This window comes from Hibiscus syriacus, unplaced genomic scaffold (assembly GCF_006381635.1).
Source record: "Hibiscus syriacus cultivar Baekdansim isolate YM2019G1 unplaced genomic scaffold, ASM638163v2 tig00109957_pilon, whole genome shotgun sequence".
Taxonomy (NCBI): Eukaryota; Viridiplantae; Streptophyta; class Magnoliopsida; order Malvales; family Malvaceae; genus Hibiscus; species Hibiscus syriacus.
Genome location: NW_024062539.1, coordinates 1613323 through 1636861, shown reverse-complemented (window position 1 = coordinate 1636861; position 23539 = coordinate 1613323). Strand labels below are relative to the sequence as shown.

Here is a 23539-nt window from a genome sequence, read left to right as displayed (position 1 = left end):
TTTGTTTCCATAAAAAATGAAAATGATTGAGAAATAAAAAACAGCATTTTGACATAGCCATGCGCACAAGTAATTGATGCTCATCATTCTTCTTGAGCCTGCCATGATAGTTAGCAACAATATGTCGGATACAGTACCGATGTTGGACATAGGGTGGTTTCTATATTGGACCAAAAGAATCCCTTGTTGCTTTAATTCCAACTCCGCGATTTGAAATGACACAGATTTTTCCCTCGTGACAACATATAAGTGTAAGTTTATGAGGAAAAAATCCCAATAATCTATATCTTCTTATTTCACAAGGGTAAAAGAAATTGGAAGAATGTTACGATTACCATCTTGGACAACTTTCAATAGTAAAATTTGCATGTATTTTTCATACAATAATGTCTCGTCGATTTGGACCACGGGCTTGCAGTATTTCACAACACTAATGCACTGTGGGTAAGTCCAAAAAAAGCCGGCAGAATTGGCATCAATCGTGAAGCACTCGATCATTGTGGTATGCATGGCAAGTTTTGAAGTTGAGAATTATCCCAAGATTCAATTTGTGTACTACCCTAAACCAACTTGGTAGCTCGTTGTAAGATGCATCACATTCGCCATGAAGTTTTTTAATGGCATTTTGCTTTGCCTTCCATTCTTTCTTGTATGAGAATGTATATCGATACTGCAATTGTATAGCTGAAATCAGTACTGCAATAGCTATATGGGAGCTTGCTTTTACCATGGGCATGTTGACTTGGAAGATAGTGTCAGAGTCCAAGTTGGGATGATCTTGGTTGATCCCTCCAACACAACATGTGTGAAGATCGTTGTATACCGTTACTTCCCATATATTATTTTTCCTCTTTCACTTCGATATGCGAACCATCCAATTTCATCCATTATCACATTGGACATAGTGACAGACATACTTTTCGGTGGTGGAACGGTCAACTCTGAACTGAAAAGAATTGTGAATATTGGAATTCTTAATTGCCATCATCGTTTTTTTTTTTTGCATGAAAACTCCATTCATGTATATAACTCACCATTATTGACTGATGTGTTAAATCCGTAGTCACCAACATTAGGCATATCCGCAAATTCTGGCCCGTATATTGCACCATAGTCAGCTTCATGCATGTGTGTTGAAGGTTCGGTGTGTATCGTATTTGTGGGAACTTCATCTACATCATCATCATCGGATTCCATGTTAAAGTGCGATGATTCTGGATGAACGAATAGTCCAGTCTTAGCACCATCCACACCTGGCTCATGAAGAAGTTCTTCTGATGGAGATGGGGGTTCCTCTACGATGTTGACATTTAGGTCAAACAAGCTGGTAGTTGCATGCCTTCCCTTTGAACTTGAAGGCATCTCGATATTGAGGTCGAAGAAGCTCGTAGTTGAATGCCTCCTCTGGAAGTTAAAGGCATTGTGTCAAATGGGTACTACGCAGATTGTTACGTCGAAAGCATCTCTATATTCAAGTTAAAGAAATTGGCAGATGAATGCATTCCCCTTGAACTGGAAGCGATGTTGACATACAGATTGTTTGTGGAGCCACCTCGGTACAGATCGTAAGAAGTTGTTGATGAATTTCTCCCCATTAAACTTGATGGGATGAAACCATGATGTGGATTTCCCATTAATGTTTTAAAATCATTACACATTACTTGAATTGGGTTGTCAACTTGATTAGCTTGTTGAGCCAGCTTTTAGTGGGAGCATAATGACAAACCTCGAATAACACAAACTTCAAAAAAGTTCGCATGCATCTGTGTATCGGCGTCTGAATATTAATTTTGAGAATCAAGCATCATATCAACATCGTCATCATTGGATTATTCGAACGCTTTATAAGTTAAAGGAAATACTGCGATTGGAAATATGTATTGAAGTGAAGACAGTCTTCTAGTACTTCCAACATGAACCTTCCTTGAAATTTTCGTTATCAACTCCTCAAGAGTTATGTTTCTCTTGAAGGATATTCTACTAGAATGATTTGATGTGAAAATGACGCCGGTTTCATCTTCCCGAATTTATACATCACAGTAAACAATAGCTGAAATACGCGTCATTCTGAGAGTTTGAAAGATTGAGAGTCTTATACCTACAAAAACAATAGTTGAAATACATCTAATTAAATAAATAGTATATGAATTAAAATATAAACTAATCAAAAAAAAATTAAAAATTTTCACAATAATTTGAATAATATAATTTTATATTGTTACCGTATCGACAAAAAATGTCTCGAAATATGATCTTACTTTCCTATTTTACAACTGTAAAAAATAATACAAAATAATTAGTATAATAAATTTTTTCAAATAATCATATATAAAATAAATATAATATAATAAAAAATAGTTTTACTTTACAACAAAAATATAAGGAATTGATAAAGCAAAAATAAGAAGTAATTTTGATGTGGTGATGTTTGCATAGAGGGTGTCATATTTATAAGGGAGGGGAAAGGTTTAAAGGCCGAGCTGCTTGGGTGGTACCAATAATGGAAGGTGCAGATTATTATTTGTACCTTACGTACGCGTGTCAGAAACCCCTGGAAGGCACGAATGACGATCTGCGCCTGACTTGACGTGGCACCAACTCGAATAAGGTGTGGATCGCTATCCGCACCTTTCATGACGTGGCGCTAACTCAGACAGAACCCCGCAAAGGCGCAGATGACGACCCGCTCCTTGTCAAAAAGGGTACTATCGATAATATTAGAAGAAATGGTGTATGACAGGTAATTATTACTTGTACAAGTGATATTTCGGTAAAATCACCTTATCAAGACCATGCTTTTTTTTCTAAGTTAGTATATTTTGAAATTTAATTTAATTTATTTGACCTATTTCAATGCTTACTCATTCCATTATTTGATATTAATTTAACTTAATTTAATTTAATCTACCGTAATTTTCATTTATAACTAATTGTTCTAATTTTGCTTGATTCACGACATTTTCCTTGTTTAAAAATGTAATTTAATTCTCATTAATCTTTTGAGTGAATTGTGTATAATTGGGTATGACTTTCCTTGTATATATATATAGCTTAACATGATTTTATTTCTCTTTATTTTAAATTAATTTTCTCCTATTTAACATTTATGTTTCCTTTCGATTCCTTTTTATCTATTTGAGTTTTATTACCAATTTAATACCTTATATTTATGTTATAATATATTTTCATTTATTCTATTAACTAATTTTATTTTTTAGGTAAAATTTATTTTTTTAAGGATCTCAAATTAAATTAATCATTTGAATTTATTTTTCATGACCACCAAAATTGACAAGGTACTGAAAGGGGATTGTGGGGGCTAATCCTTCTCCACACATAATTGACTCTCGAATTCGACAATTCTCTTGTAAGATGTAGATCTTGTAAATGGGCAAAATTTAGGTGTCTAATCTACTTAATTCGAAAATATCGATGGTGACTCCCTCAAACCATATTTAAATACATATTTGAAACGGAAATTTAAAGTGGGATCCACCTCCCAGCCTTAAAGATGTTTCGACAATATTCATAACAATTTTAGCTTTTAACATATTTTGTTTAAAGCTAAAGTAATATTTTAGGCGTAACTCATTTTATTAATAAAATATTAATGTTCCAGATTGTAACTTAATTTCTTAGTGAACCATGACATTCTTGGGCTCAAGCGTATTTATTATAGATATTCATAAAAGTTTTAGGTTTTAACTTATTTTGTTATCGTGGATCAACTTAAAATCTGGTAACATATTAGGCGCAACCTATTTTATTAATAAAATATTAATGTTCCAGACCACAACCTACTTTCTACTTTCTTTGTGAACATTGACATTCTTGGGGGCAACCGTATTTATTATAGATACTAATAATATTTTCAGCTTTTAACTCATTTTACTATCATGAGAAAATATAAAGTTCCATAAGCTTAAATTTTTATAACATTTTAGGCACAACTCATTTTCTTAATAAAAATATTAACATTCCATATCCTAACCTATTTTATAAGTGTATCATGACATTCTTGAACACAACCGTATTTATTATATATATATAACAATTTCAATTATTAACTTATTTTGTTATAATAAAAATGTCTAAGACCCTTAAACTTTTGTAGCGACACTGCAGAACTCCCCTAACTTTTTTTCATGCGTGAATGAATAAGCTCAGTTGGATTACCGAAGTGAATGATTAAATTTACATCAACTTTGCTAATTCACAAAAAGAAACTATATGAATAAGAATGATCTCTCAGAAAACCAAAAGTAACGGGAAAAATCTTTTGAACCATGCCCGTATTTTATATTTCTACCTTATCTTTCAATGATTTGATTAAACAAACGCCACAGCAAGCGGCATTTCCCCTATTCCATGCTAATACTTTTGTACCATATTCTGGAACATCATCTAAATAGAGTACAAAGTTGCATATTTGACCTTCCGTCCATTTTTCTCTTCGTAAGTTAACTGATTCCGGAAATAAAAAAACTCAAACCAGAAAACAAATGCTGAGAAATCCAGGGGAATTAATAGACGGGGGCATTTTGGATTTCCGTCAACAAAACTATGAATATGTCTCGTATAACCGAAGAAGCGAGAAGGAACTTCAAGAACCAATTTGTAGCTCATTCTATTCAGTCTGAAAGCATCACTTCCAACTCGGGTTCATCAGAGCTGAATGCATCATAATCCGAACCTGTCGCGTTATAAAGGAGCTTCTCTTGGGGCCCACTTTGATCCTCTTCCTCATCCTCCAGATCAGGCCATTCTGGCACATCGTTTTCATCATAACCATTCTGATCATCAATGGCCATAACATCTTTTTTTGACAAATCATCCAGTTTCCTATGTTTCTTGTGTTTTGAATCTGCCTTTAACTTCTCCCTTGCCTCTGAATCTTCACATATACAGGTGGATGGATTCTCATGAAACTCACCCCTTCCTGCCCTGACCTCCATTGGCTCCCCCATAAAACCTCTCTGCAAAGTACGAATTCTTGAGGCAAATTCCTCCCATGTCATGTTTTTCCTACCTAAGAACACGCGATATAGTTTTTTAGCATTTGGACGAATAGTAGGTTTATGTCCAAAATATTTCCTGCCATAACACAATGGAAAAAGTTAGCCAGCAGTTATAGTGTAATGTAGTGGAAGGATTCAAAGCAGGACGGTTTTACCTTCTTCCAGCTAGTATTCTAGCCATGTTACCATTGTTGTTGGTGACAAACACATCACTCTCGTCACAAACAATGAAGTCAAGTGCAGCCATTCTAGAAGAGAATGAAGAAAACGGCCCTAATTCTTTCCTTGTGGCAATGGTATCTTTTGAATGGAAGTTTGGGAAGAGTTCTTTCAGAGGTCTCAAACTTTCCTCCCCTCCATAAACTTCACCAGATGCCACATAGATATGAACATCACTTCCATATCCTAGAGCTCTAAGCATCAGACCAACTTCCTCTGGGGTAAGTGGGCATCTTCCTTGCCTCCGTTCCTTATCCGGATTGTTTTTCTGCAAACCAGTAAACAGACACCATACAACATATGGATTAGATCTGAGGTTGGGCCAGAGTGATGGGAGTAAAATTAATACAATTGGAGAATTTAAAAGGACAATAGCTTCTTTTCCCACTATAGCAGTCACTTCAAGATTTTATATGCAATGCTTTTAGCCTCTCCCGCTCTTTATAAAATCTTCACTCGTCTGTACCTGAACATTTTAGGATGTTTCCGCCTCATGGAATAGACAATGATATTTTTTTAAACTGAATTAGTGTTGGGTGACCGTAACAACGGAAACAAAGGAATTTACTTTCCAAGTTCCAAATTATTGGCCAGTAAAAAAATAAGAGTGAGGATGCATACAATTATTAGAGTATGAAACTTAAGCCTTACGTGTAAAGTCTTCCACCTCTTCCTTATAGCACCTAATTCATTCCTTTCCTTTTCACCTCCACCATAATCACAGCTCGAGAATGCAAGCATATCAGGCTCAAACCTGTCACAATTTTTTTTGGCTACATCAATAATCTCAAATCTGTCCTTTATCATTGAATGGAAAAGCCATTGCATCAAAAGAGTGATGCATTGATTCAGTGCAATATATGTGCATATCTATCATGTGAATTTGGTTGATGGTCTATCTCTGAAAACATTAGACAGAAAGACATTTCATTGAAACAACTGAAATTTGATCTTTCACTCAAATGGTCATGCTTCCATATACCAAGAGTAAAGAACTTGGAGGGATATGTATACTTAGCAAATAATTTCTTATATCAGTATCATGCATGAAAGTCGTGCAGTTTTGAACCTCAAGGAGTCAAGATATATAGTCTAGGTGGCATGGAGCTCACAACTGTAAGCATAGCATGATAGTTATACAGGGTGAAAGGTACTGATACATGCCTTAAGTGCAAAGCAATATAATTCTTGCTCCTCATCCGCATTCTCTGAACTAGCATTTTACCCATTTCTAGAATAGGGTGAGCAAATTTAAGAGCATGGTAGTTAACTCTGCATCTTAACTTCTGCAAATCTGTATCCAGTTTATTTGCAAGTCTGTAATCAAACTTGTTGAGCTGAACTGCATTCTTCACATGATAACAAGATGTGCCATTAGTTAAACCATCAGATATATGACAGTTTTAAATACAAGAGTATAGGTTAGTGGCCTGGTTATTTGATTGATACAAAAGCTCAATGGGCTGGAACAAACACAATCAACTTCAGCTCAAATGCAAGATATGCACATTCAGGTATAATTGTTTCATGGACATATTATATACATAAAAGTGCATATATTTTTCAAACATTGAAATCAAAATTGAATCAGACTACCATTAAGGATGCTACCTACTAGGGTCCCTATACATATTCCACACTTGTGCATTATATGGGTCAAATCAAAAGGGATACACCAAATATGGGCATCGGTGATGTATGAAGAGGTCAAAATCATATATCAATTTTTTTTTACAATTCTCATGAGTGATTGTGGCTCAAATAGTTCATAGCATTTCATAATCTCATAGCTAGGTCTCAGTTTCATTCAAAAACATCAACTAATGATAAAGAACATTTTAAACATGAGAACCTTAAGCCTCTGGTTTAAATAGCAGAAGCTTCAATGATGTTGGAAAACCATTTTAAAGAAGATGCATAACTTATGACAATGATGAAATACAAAAGTTATGTAGGAAAGAAGCAATTTATGTACAATATGGTAATATCAAAAGTAGAAAAGAGTGACACTTTAAGATTCTAAAGGCTCCAATGAACAGATTTTTATGTTTAATTTGTAGAGAAGCTTAGTAAGTAAAGCTAGAAATTAAACCACACAAAACCAGACCAGCGTGTACAATAGATCAGAGATTGTAATAATCATGGTATTGACTGGTGAAAACAGAAACAACTATGTTGGAACATTGACATATTGAAATAAGTAGTGACTAAATAACATGTCAAAATGCTATCCAGATCCAGGAAAGTGGTACCATGAGCATGCATAAGCAACATATTTGACATTTATTTTTATCTACGAGGAAAAGAATGAGATAGAAAAAGCCAGGGCAGCTACTACAAACACAATAAAAGCACAAGCAATACAAAAGTATTCTGTGACCAGTTAGAGGCTAAATATATGATATTGACTGAAAATTTTGAGAATAAGGAACTTACATGCCTTTTCAAAAGAACCGGCAATACACGATTTACATAACATCTTTCACTACATTTCCGTGGAACACGCATGGTGTATGGAGTCCAAGTCCTCCCTCCCCTTTTAGGCAGCTGCTTTATGATTTTAACATCTTTTGACAAAAATGATATGAACCAATCACCATCAAAGATATCTGTGAAGTTACTGGACATGAAAAAGTAGAAACTGTCACATAACAGCTTAACAGCTCAATTCATCCAGATTTTATCTATTTAGATAAGACGGTTAATCAAAGTTACAATTTCAAACTTAAATGTTGAACATCATTCATTCTATTACAAACCTTGCATCCTTCCAAAATGATTTTTGGTCCAGCATTGGAACAACAAGAGTAGCATTCAGAATTCGAGCAGCAACAACCGCATCTGTAATCTGCAACATGCATTGATAGTAAGCTCAACTACAAAAAAGCATTGAGGGATAAAATAAAGTATTCATGTAATTGTGATCTCGAGACATGGACTGTAAATACTAATAGAAAGCATGCCTGTTCTTTTCCAAAGCTTTCAGTTGACACTCAACCCATTAATTATTTTCTGTTTGTGGCAGAAAAAGTTCTGTTTGAACAATATAAGTTGTAGATTGGGGCCAATCAGTCAAGCAGCCACTTCATTGTATAGTTTCAATCCATTTTATATGTTCAGTTACAATTCAAATAGAATAGTACACAACTCCAGACTGACTAATAATCAAGATAATGTATCTTTGAGTTCTACCAATGTATAACTGTTAAATCTATACATTTAGCAGCGATCAGCAGAAATCTCAAATTGCAGATTTGCAGCTTCTCGTGAAAACAATGATTTATGACATCAAACAAGACTGGAAAATTCTACAAGACACCAGGAAATAAAAGAACTGTATTGGAAAGTAGCCACCACACTTACTCCAGTTCTTTGTTGGTTCAAACCTCCACTTGTGGCTATAGCCAGGTATCGAGTGGGATGCGTAATGGCTTCAGCTTCTGTAATACAATCAACGAGTTAACGTGTTTCTAATGCTTTGGGTTTTTATGCAATTTCAAATTTGTCCAAAGCAATTTAAAAACCCTAAATCCTCTCAATTCTTTCATCTTATCATTGTATTTGATGTTTCCCAAATCCATTTTCATAAAACCTTACGCGTTATAAATAAAATGTGTATATTATTTTATTAGTAAAAATGTACAGCCAACTAGCGAAATTGGAGGGGGGGAAATGATTATACGAACTCGTAAATTTGGCGCTGGCATTACTGCATCCATAAAAGAATTTAGCATTTCTCGAACTCCATATATCACGATCTAATTTTCCTCCGCTACTCTGATTTTCAAAAAGCAATATAGCAAATTAACCGATGTTAAGGATCCGGTGAAACCTAAACCAAAACACATAATCATGCTAAAACTGCAAATAAGAATATAAGTAAAGAACAAGCCCTAACCGGAATACTGAAAACAGAACCTCCATTTGTTACTGGATCCTGGACGACTTCATTAACCTAGAAGAGGGAAAAGAGATTTAAATATACATACACATAATCACACATAAACTCAAAAGAGAATTAAAAAAAAAACATAGCTAGGGAGAGAGCAAATACATAGGTTTGGTGGCGTCGAAGGTGAAAGTGTTTCGATTCGTCAGGAGAAGAGAGAAAGAAAAGGATGGCAAAGAGGATTAGAAGAGCACCGGAGACGACGGATAAAACCTGAAACAGAGACCGGAGGCGGTGGAGATGGAGATGGTGTTTGCGCCGCCGAGAGAAGGCCATCGTACGGCGCTACAGTCTTTGCCAAACAAAAACTAAAAAGAAAAGAGAGAGCGAGAGCGAGAGAAGTGATAAGATCTGCGTGCACAGTCAGTTTAACTTCAACAACATTACTTGGAAGTGAATCTTAGCGGTAGAGGCTATGTGATAGGACGCGACAATAAGGACAAGATTAGTTGATTTTTGACATTTTGAGTTTCAATTAGATGACAGTGTAACGAAATAATTAACAAAAACAAGGCTATTTGATCAAAACACTGTTTAACTGAATATTTATCTTTTTAGCACCGTTTGATATATATTTCCCGAAATAGCATTTTTTCGGTTGAGCTGACGAAAGGCGTATCCCCGGGGACGCGCTTTACCCGGATTTTCGCTGAGTTGGATGCCAAGTGTGGAAGGCGCATCCCCGGGGACGTGCCTTCACGGGATTCTGATGACTCGACTGCCACGTGTGGAAGGCGCATCCCTGGGACTTGCCTTCAATTAAATGCCCCCATCCGTTTTCCCCTAACTACCCCCTCCTCCTCCCCTATATAAACCTCCTCAACCCTCCCTCATTCTTCATACCAAAATCATATTCTCCTCTCTTATATAACTCAAACTCTCCAACTATTTGAGTTTTAAATTTTTTATTAGTGGTAAGAAATTTATTTTTATGTTAGTATTTTTTTAAATAGTTATTATATTTTATATTAATATAATTATATAAATATTATTTTTTTATTAAATAATATTTATATAATTATTATTTATTTAGAATTATTAATTATGTTTTTTGTGCTAATTATATTGTTTTGTCTACAATTATAATAGAAAACGAAATGCTGCTGCGATTGGATGTTGATCATATCTCCAGACATTTTAGCGATATGGTAATATTTTTTATAATTAATGTTAATATTTAAATTTATTTTTAATTTAAAGTTATTATAAATTTATATTAATTTTAATTTTTTATAATGTTATTTAGGATACTGATCGTATTTTAGAGACTTTTATTAAAAATCCACGTATACCGACACCGAAACGTATTTTGCCATATTTGGCTTCTGCCAGGTTCGGGTATATTGCAAAAATTATTGGCGGTTGCAAACTCGAACCTGTCATAATTTCTGCACTGATTGAGAGGTGGAGGCCCGAGACACACACTTTTCACCTTTCATGTGGAGAGGTTACAATTACATTGGAGGATGTCTCTATGCATCTGGGCTTCCCGTCGACGGAAATATGATGTGTGGTATGGCGGATGGTGATTGGCAGTCAATGTGCATTGATTATCTTGGAGCTGCTCCGCCAGAGTTTAATGGAGGTAGAATAGCTTTATCTTGGTTGAAAGCTAATTTTGAGGTTTTAAATGAAAAAGCTTCAGAGGATCAAGCAAAGGCATGTGCTCGGGCATATATTCTACGAATAATTGGAGGAATATTGATGCCCGACAAATATCGCAACCAGGTGCATTGTATGTGGTTGTGGCATATGATCGATTTTGATGAAGCTGGAAGATATAGTTGGGGCGCTGCAGTTTTGGCATTTCTCTTTAGAGAAATGTGTCGGGTGACGAATTATAATAAAACTGCTATCTGTGGATTTCTCATGCTTCTACAATCATGGGTGTGGTTCCGCATGCCTTTCTTATGCCCGATCGTGAATGAACCATACGTATTCCCCTTATTGTTGAGGTAATTTTTGAACTAAATTTTGATTTAAATATTTTTAATTAAATAGGGTGATATTTAGTTTATATTATATTTCATAGGTGGTCGATGAAAAGAAAGAACCATAAAAGTATACCTATTGGGTTAGAGGAAATTCGTTTACTTATTGATTCGAAAGCTGGGTCTGAGGTATGTTTTTAAATCTGTTTAAATATTAATATTTTAATTTAAAATGCTAGATATAATTAGAATATTTTATTTATTTGAATTGTATATTTATATTTCAGTTTCAGTGGATACCTTATGCGAGCGATGAAGTGAAGGCTTGCATTCCACCCCACCTTAGTGGGTCATTAGAGGTATGGATGTCGGTTATACCTCTTATATGTTATGCTATTATTGAGTGGCATCCAGCTGATCGCGTGCTCCGTCAGTATGGTTGTACGCAATATATTCCTAGAGCACCTAGGAATTTAGACGACGTGAATAACATAGATAGACGATGAAAGAAAGAGGTTAACTGGTGGTGAGACACAGAGATTGGATTGCGCTTTGGGAGAACCAATATGCACTGTTGGCCCATTGACAATATTACGCTGAAACTGGTCATATGGTTACGGATAACTATATGGACTGGTTTAATGAAAATGGGAAGCCGTTTCTACTTTCGGTGGAAGCACGAGGGGTTAGCATTCCTAGGCGACGAGAAAGACGTCAACCGTCTTAATATCATAATCCCTCGAAGCGTGGACGGAGAGAAGGCGCTACCGGTTATGCATCAATCCCACCACAACATCCTTATCTGCCGATGCCGTAGGGGTACATGCCCAGCCCTCCACTTCATATGCCAAGCCCACCAGTTCATATGCCATCTCCGCAGGGTTACATTCTGAGCCTGCAGGGTTACATTCCTAGCCCGCCAGGTTACATTCCGAGCTCGCAGGGTTACATTCCTAGCCCGCCAGGTTACATGCCTAGCTCGCAGGGTTTTATACCATATGGAGGTGCATATACGACTATGTTTAATGATCCAGCATATGGTTCATATGCATCTTATTTGGCTGGTGGTGCTTCTCCGCAGACACCTCAATCTCCATCTGGATCGCAGACATCGATGCCAATGTTTCCATAGTTTTCATAGATCCCGGGGAGCGGTGGGATTGTTACTAGCACTCGTCCAGGGTCGTTATTTTATATAAGCCCTTCAGCCCCTTCAGCGTCATCTACACCAAATGAAGAAAATGCTGATGATGATAATAGTGAAGATGAGGAGACTGAAGAACAAGTTCCACGAAGAAATCCTCCACGAAATAGACAACCACCGCCATTTGGAACTCATTCGAGAAGACGACATCGGTGATCCAGTTGTATTTTAATGTTATTTAAATAGTTATATTTCAGAATTTTATGTAATTTGGTTATGTTATTTAAATGTTTCATGGTTGTTACATACATATTTTTAATGTTATTTTTTATTCACATTTAACATTAAATGTTTGATAAATGTTTTTAAAATACAAATTATACTATTCGAAATTTAAAATTAAAATATAAATTATAGTATTCGAAATTTAACATTAAATTTCAACTTAATATTCCAATTGTATTCGAAATTAAAAGTTATATTCCAATTATAGTTCACAATACTTAAATTGAAATTAAATTTATCCATACATATGATTTTATCATTAACATATATATTAAAATGTATACATTAAAATCAACTTATCACTTCACATTTATTCGTAAAAACATCTCGATGCTCATTCCATACAATTTCAATGTCACAATCAACTTATCACTTCACATTTATTCAATTTATTCATAACATTTTATCTAATTTATTCAAACTTCACATAACGTTTTAATTTAAGTTATGAACTTAAATTGATCTATATGTATAATTTATTCTTAACTTGCTGAACTTTCAAAAGAAGTTAAATTTTGGTTATAATTTAACTGATTTCACAATCCATCTAGTGTCCCCGAGGGACATGAGTGACATAATAGGGCAATGATAACATATTCTCTGACAAAATAATGGAAGGCGCCCCCCCGAGAACGCGCCTTCAAGTCCCCTGAGAAATAATAGGTACTGATATGAATAGTGTCCCCGAGGGACATGAGTGACATAATAGGGTAATGATAACATATTCTCTGACAAAATAATGGAAGGCACGCCCCCGGGAACGCGCCTTCAAGTCCCCTGAGAAATAATAGGTACTGATATGAATAGTATCCCCGAGGGACATGAGTGACATAATAGGACAATGATAACATATTCTCTGACAAAATAATGGAAGGCGCGCCCCCGGGAACGCGCCTTCAAGTCCCCTGAGAAATAATAGGTACTGATATGAATAGTGTCCCCGAGGGACATGAGTGACATAATAGGGCAATGATAATATATTCTCTGACAAAATAATTGAAGGCGCGCCCCCGGGAAAGCGCCTTCAAGTCCCCTGAGAAATAATAGGTACTGATATGAATAGTGTTCTCGAGGGACATGAGTGACATAATAGGGCAATGATAACATATTCTTTGACAAAATAATGGAAGGCGCACCCCCGGGAACGTGCCTTCATGTGAATAGTATCCCGATTATAGACACTATTATATGCAACGTATTATAAACTTTCAAAACAAACTTCAGTTCACAAGCTTTCAAATTCTCAAATTCTCAAACTCTAAATTCTCAAATTCTCTAAAAATGAGTCGTCTTTCTGCTGTTGTTTTGTATGATAGAGAAATTAAGGAAGCTGAAGAGGGGGTTATTTTTGAGTCAGATCATTATATTCCCTTAACCTTGAAGAGAAACATCACAATTGAGGAGTTAATCATAAAAATTTCGTTAAAGATTCGTGTAGCAGGCCGGAGAAGACTATCTTCACTTCAGTACAGATTTTCTACTGAATTTTTTCCGCTCACGTATACATCATTTTAGCTTTCAAACGATGATGATGTTTCTATGATGGTTGATGCTCATATGGGGAGTTCACAATCTCTTATTGAAATGTATGCCACTTTTATTGAGGTTCGTGCTTCTTGTGGCCTCTCATATTCCTCTCACTTTGGCATTGCATATCAAGCTGATCAAGTTAATAGCCCGACACAACTGATCTGTAATGATTTCACATCATTAATGATTTCACATCATTAATGGCGGATCCAACGCCAGATGCTATGCCATCAAGTTCAATAGGAAGGCATTCATCTGTAACTGCTTATGATCTCAACCAACGTGGCTTCACCAATAATCCATATGGCAACATCTCTTCTACTTCAAGGGGTAGACATTCATCTGCCAATGTTTTCGACTTACATATGGAAATGCCAACGAGACGGCAGTCTATTCACATCCCACATGATACAATGGCCTCAAGTTCAAGGGGAGGACACGCAAGCGGGAACTTATTTGACCTCAACATTGGATTATCGGAGGAACCCTCATCTCCACCAGAAGAACCTCTTCGGGAGCCAGGTACAGATGGTGCTGAAACGAGATTATTCGTTGAACCTGACTCACCACAGTTTAACGTACATTCTGATGATGACGAGGATGATGTTCCGATAAATACAACACTAGCCGAACTTCTTGCACATATGTATGAGGCTGATTATGATGCAATGTATGAGCCTGAATTTCTAGATCTTCCTGATGTTGGCAACTATGGACTTCAATCATCAGTCAATGACGGTAATTTACATATTGGAATGGAGTTCGCATCGAAGGAGGAAGCAATGATGGCAATAAAGAGTTACAATATTCGTAACTCAGTTCAGTCCCGAGTTGATCAATCTTACACGGAGAAATATGTCTGCTACTGCGTCCAACATGACAACGGATGTCAATGGATGGTCCGTGTATCAAAGAGGAAGAACAACTTATGGGAACTAACCAGATACAACGGTCCTCATACATGTTGTGCAAGAGGTATAAACCAGGATCATCCCAACTTGGACTCCAACATTATTTGCCAAGCAATCATGCCCATTGTGAAGCAAAGCTCTCATATAGCTGTTGCAGTGTTGATTTCTGCTATACAGTCACAATATGGGTACACTGTCTCATATAAAAAAGCGTGGTTGGCAAAACAGAATGCCATTTGCAAACTTCATGGCGAATGGGATTCCTCTTACAACGAGCTGCCCAGTTGGTTTCATGTTGTGCTAAGACTCAATCCCGGGACAATTGTTGAGTTCGAAACTCAACATCATTACGTGAATGATCGAATGGTTCGCGATCGCTGCCAATTTTACCGTGTCTTTTGGACTTACCCTCAGTGTATTAATGCAGTCAAGTACTGTAAACCAGTTGTCCAAATTGATGGTACTTTCTTGTATGGGAAATACAAGCAAGTTTTATTATTGGTTGTGGTCCAAGATGGAAACCGCAATATTCTTCCTGTTGCGTTTGCCCTCGTTCAAGGAGAAGACACTGAGTCTTGGGTTTTTTTCCTTAAAAATTTACGTTTACATGTTGTCACCAGGGAACGAGTATGCATTATTTCATACCGAGGAGCCGGGATAAAAGCAGCAATGGACTCTTTGGGTACAATGTATAGACCTCCACATGTTCAACATCGTTACTGTGTCTGTCATATTGCTGCAAACTATTACGGAAAATACAAGAAGAACGATGAACATCAGTTAGTCGTGCGGATGGGTATGTTACTTTTTTCCTAATTTTTCTATCAATTTCTTATTTCTTATTTATACTTCATATTAACTATTACATATTCCTAATGGCTTAGGTTACGAACTCTTACCTTAAAGGTTTGAGTCAATGCTACAAGAGATGTTTGGCAAAAATAAGAAGGGGTGCGAGTACATTATGGACATCAGCAAAGAAATGTGGACAAATACGTATGACGGGGGGTATCGCTATGGTCATATGACAACAAACTTGGTTGAAACAATAAATTCAACCTTAAAGGGGGTGCGTCATTTACCAGTCACGGCGTTGGTTAAAATGACTTATTTTCGTTTGGGTCAACTCTTTGCAAAGCTCGGTGGACAAGCTCTTACTTGGATGCACAAAGGTCATATTTACCACCCAAGACTAGTAGCTTATTTACAGAAAAAAGTGGCTGCATCAAATGGGATGTTAGTTACAAATTTTTCTCACACCCATGAATTGTTTAGTGTAACCGAAATGCCACGTCCGCTGCAAGGGATTGAAGCTAACTCTTTCAGAGTTAATATGCAAGAGAGGTGGTGCGATTATGGTTTCTTTCAAGCACTCAAATATCCATGCTCTCATGTCATTGCAGCTTGCTCACATTCGCATTTGGACTACAAAAATTATGTTGATCCCGTATACCAACTTTCACAAGTATTCAAGGTATATGAATTTGAGTTTCCGCCCATAGGAAACGAAAGAGACCCAAATGAGATTCAAACTTGGCTTACAATTGTACCAGATCCATTGCTATTGAGGGACTCAGGTCATCCAAAATCTACTAGAATACATTGTGATATAGATATTCGAGAGAAGTCAACAGAACAAAAACGATGCGGGCATTGTAGAAACATCGGGCACAATAGAAAAAAATGTTCAGCTCTGTTATCATCATATAACCGTTAACTCTTATGTAATTAATATTGTATTTAAATGAATGTTTTTGTTTCTAATAATTTAATGTTATTGCATTTTATATAATTTGTCAATGTATGTACACCTAAATAATTTTTTTTAACTTTTAAATACATAAATATTTTCAATATATTTATTTAATATAATAATTAATATTATTAGTTATAAATTTTTTTAAAATATAATAATAATTCCACATTCTAAGTAGAGAAAAATATTAAATTAAACATATTAAAAGTTATTAAAAAATTTATGTATACGATGACACATTTCATGTTCTGATTGGAGGATTAAATTTATTAAATTAAATTTTCAATAAGACTGAATTCATAAAATATGTAAGTCTTGAAGATTAAATATGTAATTATACTAATTTATTAACTTATGCATCTATATTTTCGTTAAATATTGATAAGAGATGACTAGATTGATAACATTTAAATAATTAACTGATAAAATTAATAGTCGATAATCAAAATAAAAAATAATAATATAACCATATGTATAATATTATAATTTCATACATTTTTCCTATAACTACAATAAAATCAAAACTGGTTTTCATATATTGTTCTATCATATTAATGTAGATAATTCACTCTATCTTTAACACACATTAACAAAATACATTTGATAATTCTTACATTATAATCGAAACACTTTACATAATATATTACTAATTTATAATAATAATAAAAATAAAATATTTATTATTAAACAAAATACCAGCGTGACAGCCGAGTCATCAGAATTCCGTGAAGGCGCGTCCTCAGAGATGCGCCTTCCACACGTGGCATCTAACTCAACGAAAATCCGGGTAAAACACGTCCTCAAGGATGCACCTTTCGCCAACTCAACCAAAAAAAATGTCACTTCAAAAAATATATATCAAACGGTACAAAAAAAAATAAATATTCAGTCAATCAATGTCAGGTCAAATCGCCCAAAAACAAAGCAACGCATGGAAGAGTGCTGGCAAGCTGGCTTTGGTTTCACGGAATCAATTTTAGCTTAATTTTAGTTGACCCTTTTTAAAAGCTTTTAACACCATTTTAGTGCTAATAAGTAATAACCTAACATGTCAGCATATCATACATTTATGATTTTTGCCCTAAGCATGTTTTTTACGCTCGATTTGTTAGATTGATGTCGAATATTTTATATTTTAAAATGTCAATGTCCGGTGAAGGAGTCATGTAGACCTAGAGCTACTGTCCCCCAAATTTGTTTACCATTAAAAAAGTAAAAATAATTATCAATTTAGATATTTAAACTCGAACGAAAGGTATATACGAACAGATTCAATCGCATCAGCAAATGAATTACAAAATGAATTAAATTATTGAAAGATCATAGACAAACCGTTAATCAAAGTCGATCGAAGTGAAAAAATTATCCACCAACATAAATCATGTATCTAGATCCAATTAAAGGCTCCAAAACAAGAAAAATAATCATGACGATATCAAATATAACCCTAATAAAAGAATAAATGAAAAAATGATCGAACAACTAAAAACGTATTAAAAGACAATAAAAAACATGACATGAATAAAAATTATAAAAGTCAAAGAAAAATCAAAGGTGAAATAAAAAATTAAAAAAATAAGAGTAATAGCAACATACACAAGGGTGGTGTCGCTGACTATCAACCAAAGATGAAGAAAATATTAGCGGCTATTAGAATTTTAGAGAAGTAAGATTATTAGGGTCTTTTCAATAAATTGAATTTCAAAATATTTTATTATAATTTTACTTTTGTTTAGGAAAACCTGATTTGCCGAATAATTATATTATAAATTTACATTTACTTCATAAAGTCACATATAAACATATTTACTTGAATAGCATTAAATTTTTTTTTGATGATTAACCTTAACATAAAATCTCTAATTCTATCGCCCGTGATCTACAGGTTGCTTTTATTCTTCGAAATGCTTCCTAATGCCTTGGGCTTATCTCGTAGAAGAAATTTCTGCGTCTTTCCAGTTTCGAGTCGAAGTCTTGGGCAATTCTTGGAAAATCACTGTTCTAGGAGCCATGTGATGGGCCAAATTCTGGCGACGGTGCTTCATAATTTCATCACCGCTGCCTCGGAATCAAACCATAATAAATATGAAAAATAATCAGAATTTGATCATATCAAATCATCAAGAATAAAATATTAGATGTGAAAGCATAAAAGAATTAATTGAAAGGTTGAAATTTTTGAATATTTCTTTGGTTGCGATCTTCCTAGTAGATATAATTCTCTTGAGTATAAACTCTCTAACGAAATAAGAGTAATACGAGATTATCTATTTATTAGGAGACCATAACCCCTTTATATAGATTATTTAAGAATTTGTACTTATAACTTTATCCCTCATCAAATTATAAATATAACTTTAATAGTATTTACACTTTTATTTTTATGACACTTTCAATACCTTATGACTTTATAACATAATTAGTCACTTAATTTATGTCATATTTTATGATGACAATATATATTATAAATATGTGCTCATAATTATGAATTTTAATTCAACAATCTCCCACTTGGACAACATATGTTTTCTGATAAATGTATAACCATAAGAGTTCAAATTTTGTTATCATGCAATAGGTATTATATAACAATCTCATCCATAAACTATATTCATATAGGATCAAAATGGTTTTTTCCATATCAATCATGACTAGACCCATCAATGATCACGTATACAAACACAATCAAATGACATAGATTAATCATTGGGTGTAGCATGAATATTACATACAATGTGAACCGCACGTGTCTATTTTCAATTGGTCCTCTTTAAACATTAGTGAGATCAAAGTTTACCAAAGTCAGAGTGTGGATAAACCAAAACAAAATTTATTTTTGTAGATAATAACTTTAAAATAAATATCCTTAAAATGAAGTAACTGAAATTGTGTTTATAATAAATGAGCATTAATATTACAAACTCCTAATAAAATTGAATATCCTTAAATGATATTATACCCACATGAGTAGTGTGGTCATAAAAGACCTTGGGTGGCAGTTTCTTAGAAAGCACACAATTATGGATTTGTACCAATATGCTCTGTAAACACATAATCACTCTGAATTTTCTTTAACAACCGGAAACATAATGTCTATGTTTCCAGTTAAGGTATTTATGTTATATATGGAACAATGGATTGCAACTTATTTGTTACAAAATAATTCAAGTGGTCTTTCTTATCAATCCATAATTGGTAGTTCATATGACAAAATTTTGCATATATATTCCAATAAGACATAATCCATAAACTTGATGACCTCTTACTTATTAGACCTTTGATATGTGAGCATGTAATATTTTTGTCCTTAGATTTATTGTATGAATTAATTTGGCTGTTATCCAACGATCCTACCCAAATTGCTTAAATATCTGCTTAATATCATAAAATTATGTGTTATGTCTGTATGCGTATAAACTCGAGTACACATTTAAATTCTTTATTTATTTTGAAGAATAAGGAACCTTTTTGCATTCTCTAGTTTCAAAATCATCCTTAGTGCGCTAATCAAGACTAAACTTATTTGGTTATTATTTGGTTTACTCCCACTGAACTTTGTTATACAACTGTCAACCGAATTCATCTTAAAACTAAACGAGATAATCATCTGGTGAAATTTGTTATACAATGAATGAGAATCATACTTAAAATCATAAATAGATTTCCTTAATTAGCATATCATTAATTTTGTATCATTAGACAGAATTTTCTAATTGCATCTATAAAATATTTCATCAATGTTACCAAAACACAATTTTTGAAGTCCAACTTATGTAACTCAGGATCAAATATGAGCAACAATTATCATGATTGTCCTAATAGTATCTTTAATAAAATCAAAGAGAAAGTCTTTAATAAATTAATACATTATTTTTTAGGATATATTTTAGATACAAGATATAATCACCATTATTTCAACAGCCCATGTTGCCCACGTGAAGGCTCCACCAGTTGCCTCCCACATGCATCCTATGTGAAATGCCATTTCCAGCTCCCATGCACTGCTGCAATTCCAAACCTGTCCCATGCCTCACCAACTCCCATATTTCAACACCAACGGTCATTACACCCTATTTCACATAGAAATTTACGCAGAAACATGCGCCTCACCCATGCTCCACTATTGTTTGTCTTTATTTCCTTTGCAATGGGTATTTAACCACTCAAAAGTAGTGTAAGAGAAGAAAAGAAGGGAGAGCAATAAAAATACATAAAAAAAACTTCTTTTCAGCAATCAAAAAATTCAAAAATATCGAGAGCAAGGAGGTGTTTTATTTGTTTTTCATTTTCGGTTTATTATTTCAATTATTAGGTTGTCATACAAATTAGAGTTGGATTTCTAGTTTAGATATTTGTGTTGTGTGATTTCCATGATTTCTAAAAAATAAATAATAGAAAAAGATTAGGAGAGTTTACCTTACTGCCGGAGTGATTGTTGGGGTAGTAGTGTCGTCAGGGAGAGGGTAGATTAATAGAGGTGGAGTTGAGGTGGAAGGACCACCACGTATGGTGGTTCGATTCGTGGTTTTTTGACAGAGGAGGGAAACATATTAGGGGCGATGTTGGTGTTCGTCGTATTTCCAACGCTGTGTGTGGGTCTCGGTCGGAGTGGAATGGCCACCATATAGGGTGGTCGAGGCCTTGTTGGCTCCGGCTCATCAGAGGGTCGACTGCCATGGCCACTGCGTGCGTGAGCAGGAGTGAGGGGTTTCGAAAGTCTGTGCAGAAATGAAAAAAAAGGGGGAAGAATTATTAAACTGTTATGATTTTTGGTCTAATTAAGCATTAGGTCCCCATTTTCTAAGGCTTTTTGGTTGGTTAACATATATTAATGGGTAAATCACGTATAAATCTTCAGCTTCAGCATGTTTATACTATGGTCATTCTTTTTTATTTTATTTTGATTATGCATATTGGTGTTGTTTTATTTTAATTTAATCACTATTAATTTCTGATTTAGCTACTATTATTTTAATTTTTTTCATTTTGGTCACTTTTTATTTCTTATCTAATTACTAACTTTATTTCCTTGTATTTTAGTCATTATTATTTTATATTTATGCAATTAGGTCTTTATTTTATGTTTATTTCATTTTATATTTTTAATGTTTTTATTATATTTTGTTTTAATTATTTCAATTAAGTTTATTTTTAATTTTTTTGTTTCATAGTTTTTAATTCTAAATTTAGTTTTTTAGACTAATATCCGAATAAAATTAGAAATTAGGATGACACTATAGTTCAATTAGGGGGCAATTCGAGTTGAGTTTTCGCATTATACGCCCGAATACTCGAATCAATTGTTCGATTAAAATTAATTAATGATTAATATTTTATAAAAATTTTAGTTTAATAATTAGGTTAGTCCCTTAACTTTAAAATGTTCAATTTAGGTCCTTAGGTTTTTAAGTCTTTTAGAGCTCAGTATTTTAGCTCATTGACACTTTTAGTTCCCGAATTTCAATTAGACTTTTAATATTGATATAATTAATTAAGATTAATATTAGAGCCTCCACTTTTAGCTTAAATTTCAAACTAGTCTTTTAATTTAGGGGATAATTCGAGTCGGCTCTCGCGTAAACGCTTGAGGGACCATCTCGATTATTCGATTCAATAATTGATTAAAATCAAATAGGATTAATATTAGAACCTACATTTAGGTTCAGTCCCCTAGGTTCTTTAATTTTCATAATTGGACACATTAAGTTAGAAAAAGCCTTAATTTATTTTAGTATAATTAGGACGAATAAAATTTTGTTTGATTGCATTGTTTTTACAAATCTAAGGCACTGTTCACTTATTAAGGAATTAATAGTATATCTCCCGCGATCGTGCTCAGGGGGTGACTACTGGTAATTCCTTGAATAAGTCAACATCCTTTTCAAAATCGCATCATGTTTTCTAAAACGAGGCAATGTTCGGTTATTAGACACAATAGTTGATCTTCCGTATTTACGCTCGGGAGTGAATCCTATCGGTCTCGATAAACGAATATCCTTTTCAATTTTGCATCCGTAATTATTTTTAAGTTAAATAGATCGAACTCAAAATCTCCGATTTTAAATATAGGGTAATCAACTAGGTATCAATTTTTGGGCGCTTGTGGGGCTGTTAATCTTTCCCCACTCGTAACTGACTCCCGAACCTGATTTTTGGATATTTACAAACCCTAAAACTTGATATTTTATTAAAATAAAATATTTTATTAAAATCACTCTGTTTTTACGGTGTTCCAATCTCACCTTAAATGATTGGTGGCGACTCCTCACATTCGAAATGATTTTCAAAGAGAAAACCCCTGAGTCGGTATCAGTCTTTCCCTGCCCGGCGAAAAATGGTGTCGACACAAGACATCCTTTATACCTGTCAACATCACCACTTGCATTCATCTTGGTTTTAATATCCATTTGCAACCAATCAGTTTTATACCTTCATGTAACGAGATAAGTCCTCAAACTTTATTATTTTGTATAAAACTTATACTCTTCTTACATGAAATTAATCCACTTTTGAGAGTCAACTTTCATGACGTGAGGAAAGTTAATTAGATCATCTTTCATCGTTCCACTATCATCCTTATTTCTTGGAGAAATACAACATAATAATCTAAATAGCATTTCTCTCATCTCATGGATCTTCTTAATGAAAATTGTTCTTTAAAGTTGTTGAGTTTGTTCTTCCATAACAATTTCTCATCTTAAATGGAGAGTTATTCAATAATATATTGTTGAGATTCTAAATTCACTTCTTGATTAACGACATGTATTAACACATGGATATCATCAAAAGTGATTAT

The 23539-nt window shown here is 34.2% G+C and overlaps 1 protein-coding gene across 3 annotated transcripts; it reads right to left on the bottom strand.

Moving 5' to 3' along the window:
* Nucleotides 1–4263: 4263 nt before the first annotated feature.
* LOC120211091 (O-fucosyltransferase 16-like) lies at nt 4264–9541 on the bottom strand. 3 transcript variants are annotated; one of them, XM_039209713.1, is made up of 10 exons: nt 9292–9541; nt 9136–9192; nt 8924–9014; nt 8601–8677; nt 7997–8085; nt 7674–7857; nt 6402–6586; nt 5889–5991; nt 5174–5505; nt 4264–5094 (listed from the first exon to the last, which is right to left on the bottom strand). In XM_039209713.1, the coding sequence occupies exons 1-10, from the start codon at nt 9460–9462 to the stop codon at nt 4632–4634; spliced, it is 1752 nt and encodes a 583-aa protein (XP_039065644.1). In that variant the 5' UTR covers nt 9463–9541; the 3' UTR covers nt 4264–4631. The 3 variants fall into 3 exon arrangements, with proteins under 3 accessions (XP_039065644.1, XP_039065645.1, XP_039065646.1); XM_039209714.1 differs by having other exon boundaries at nt 6402–6589; nt 7680–7857; XM_039209715.1 differs by having other exon boundaries at nt 9156–9192; nt 9292–9379.
* Nucleotides 9542–23539: the final 13998 nt, after the last annotated feature.

Excerpts from the sequence above, each read along its gene's own strand:
- LOC120211091 (XM_039209713.1), bottom strand. The coding sequence starts at position 9,462 with ATGGCCTTCTCTCGGCGGCGCAAACACCATCTCCATCTCCACCGCCTC. Across the intron at positions 7,858-7,996 it reads TCATTTTGGAAGGATGCAAG|TAACTTCACAGATATCTTTG; the intron begins GTTTGTAATAGA and ends TTTCATGTCCAG. Across the intron at positions 5,992-6,401 it reads TATATTGCTTTGCACTTAAG|GTTTGAGCCTGATATGCTTG; the intron begins GCATGTATCAGT and ends AAATTGTGACAG.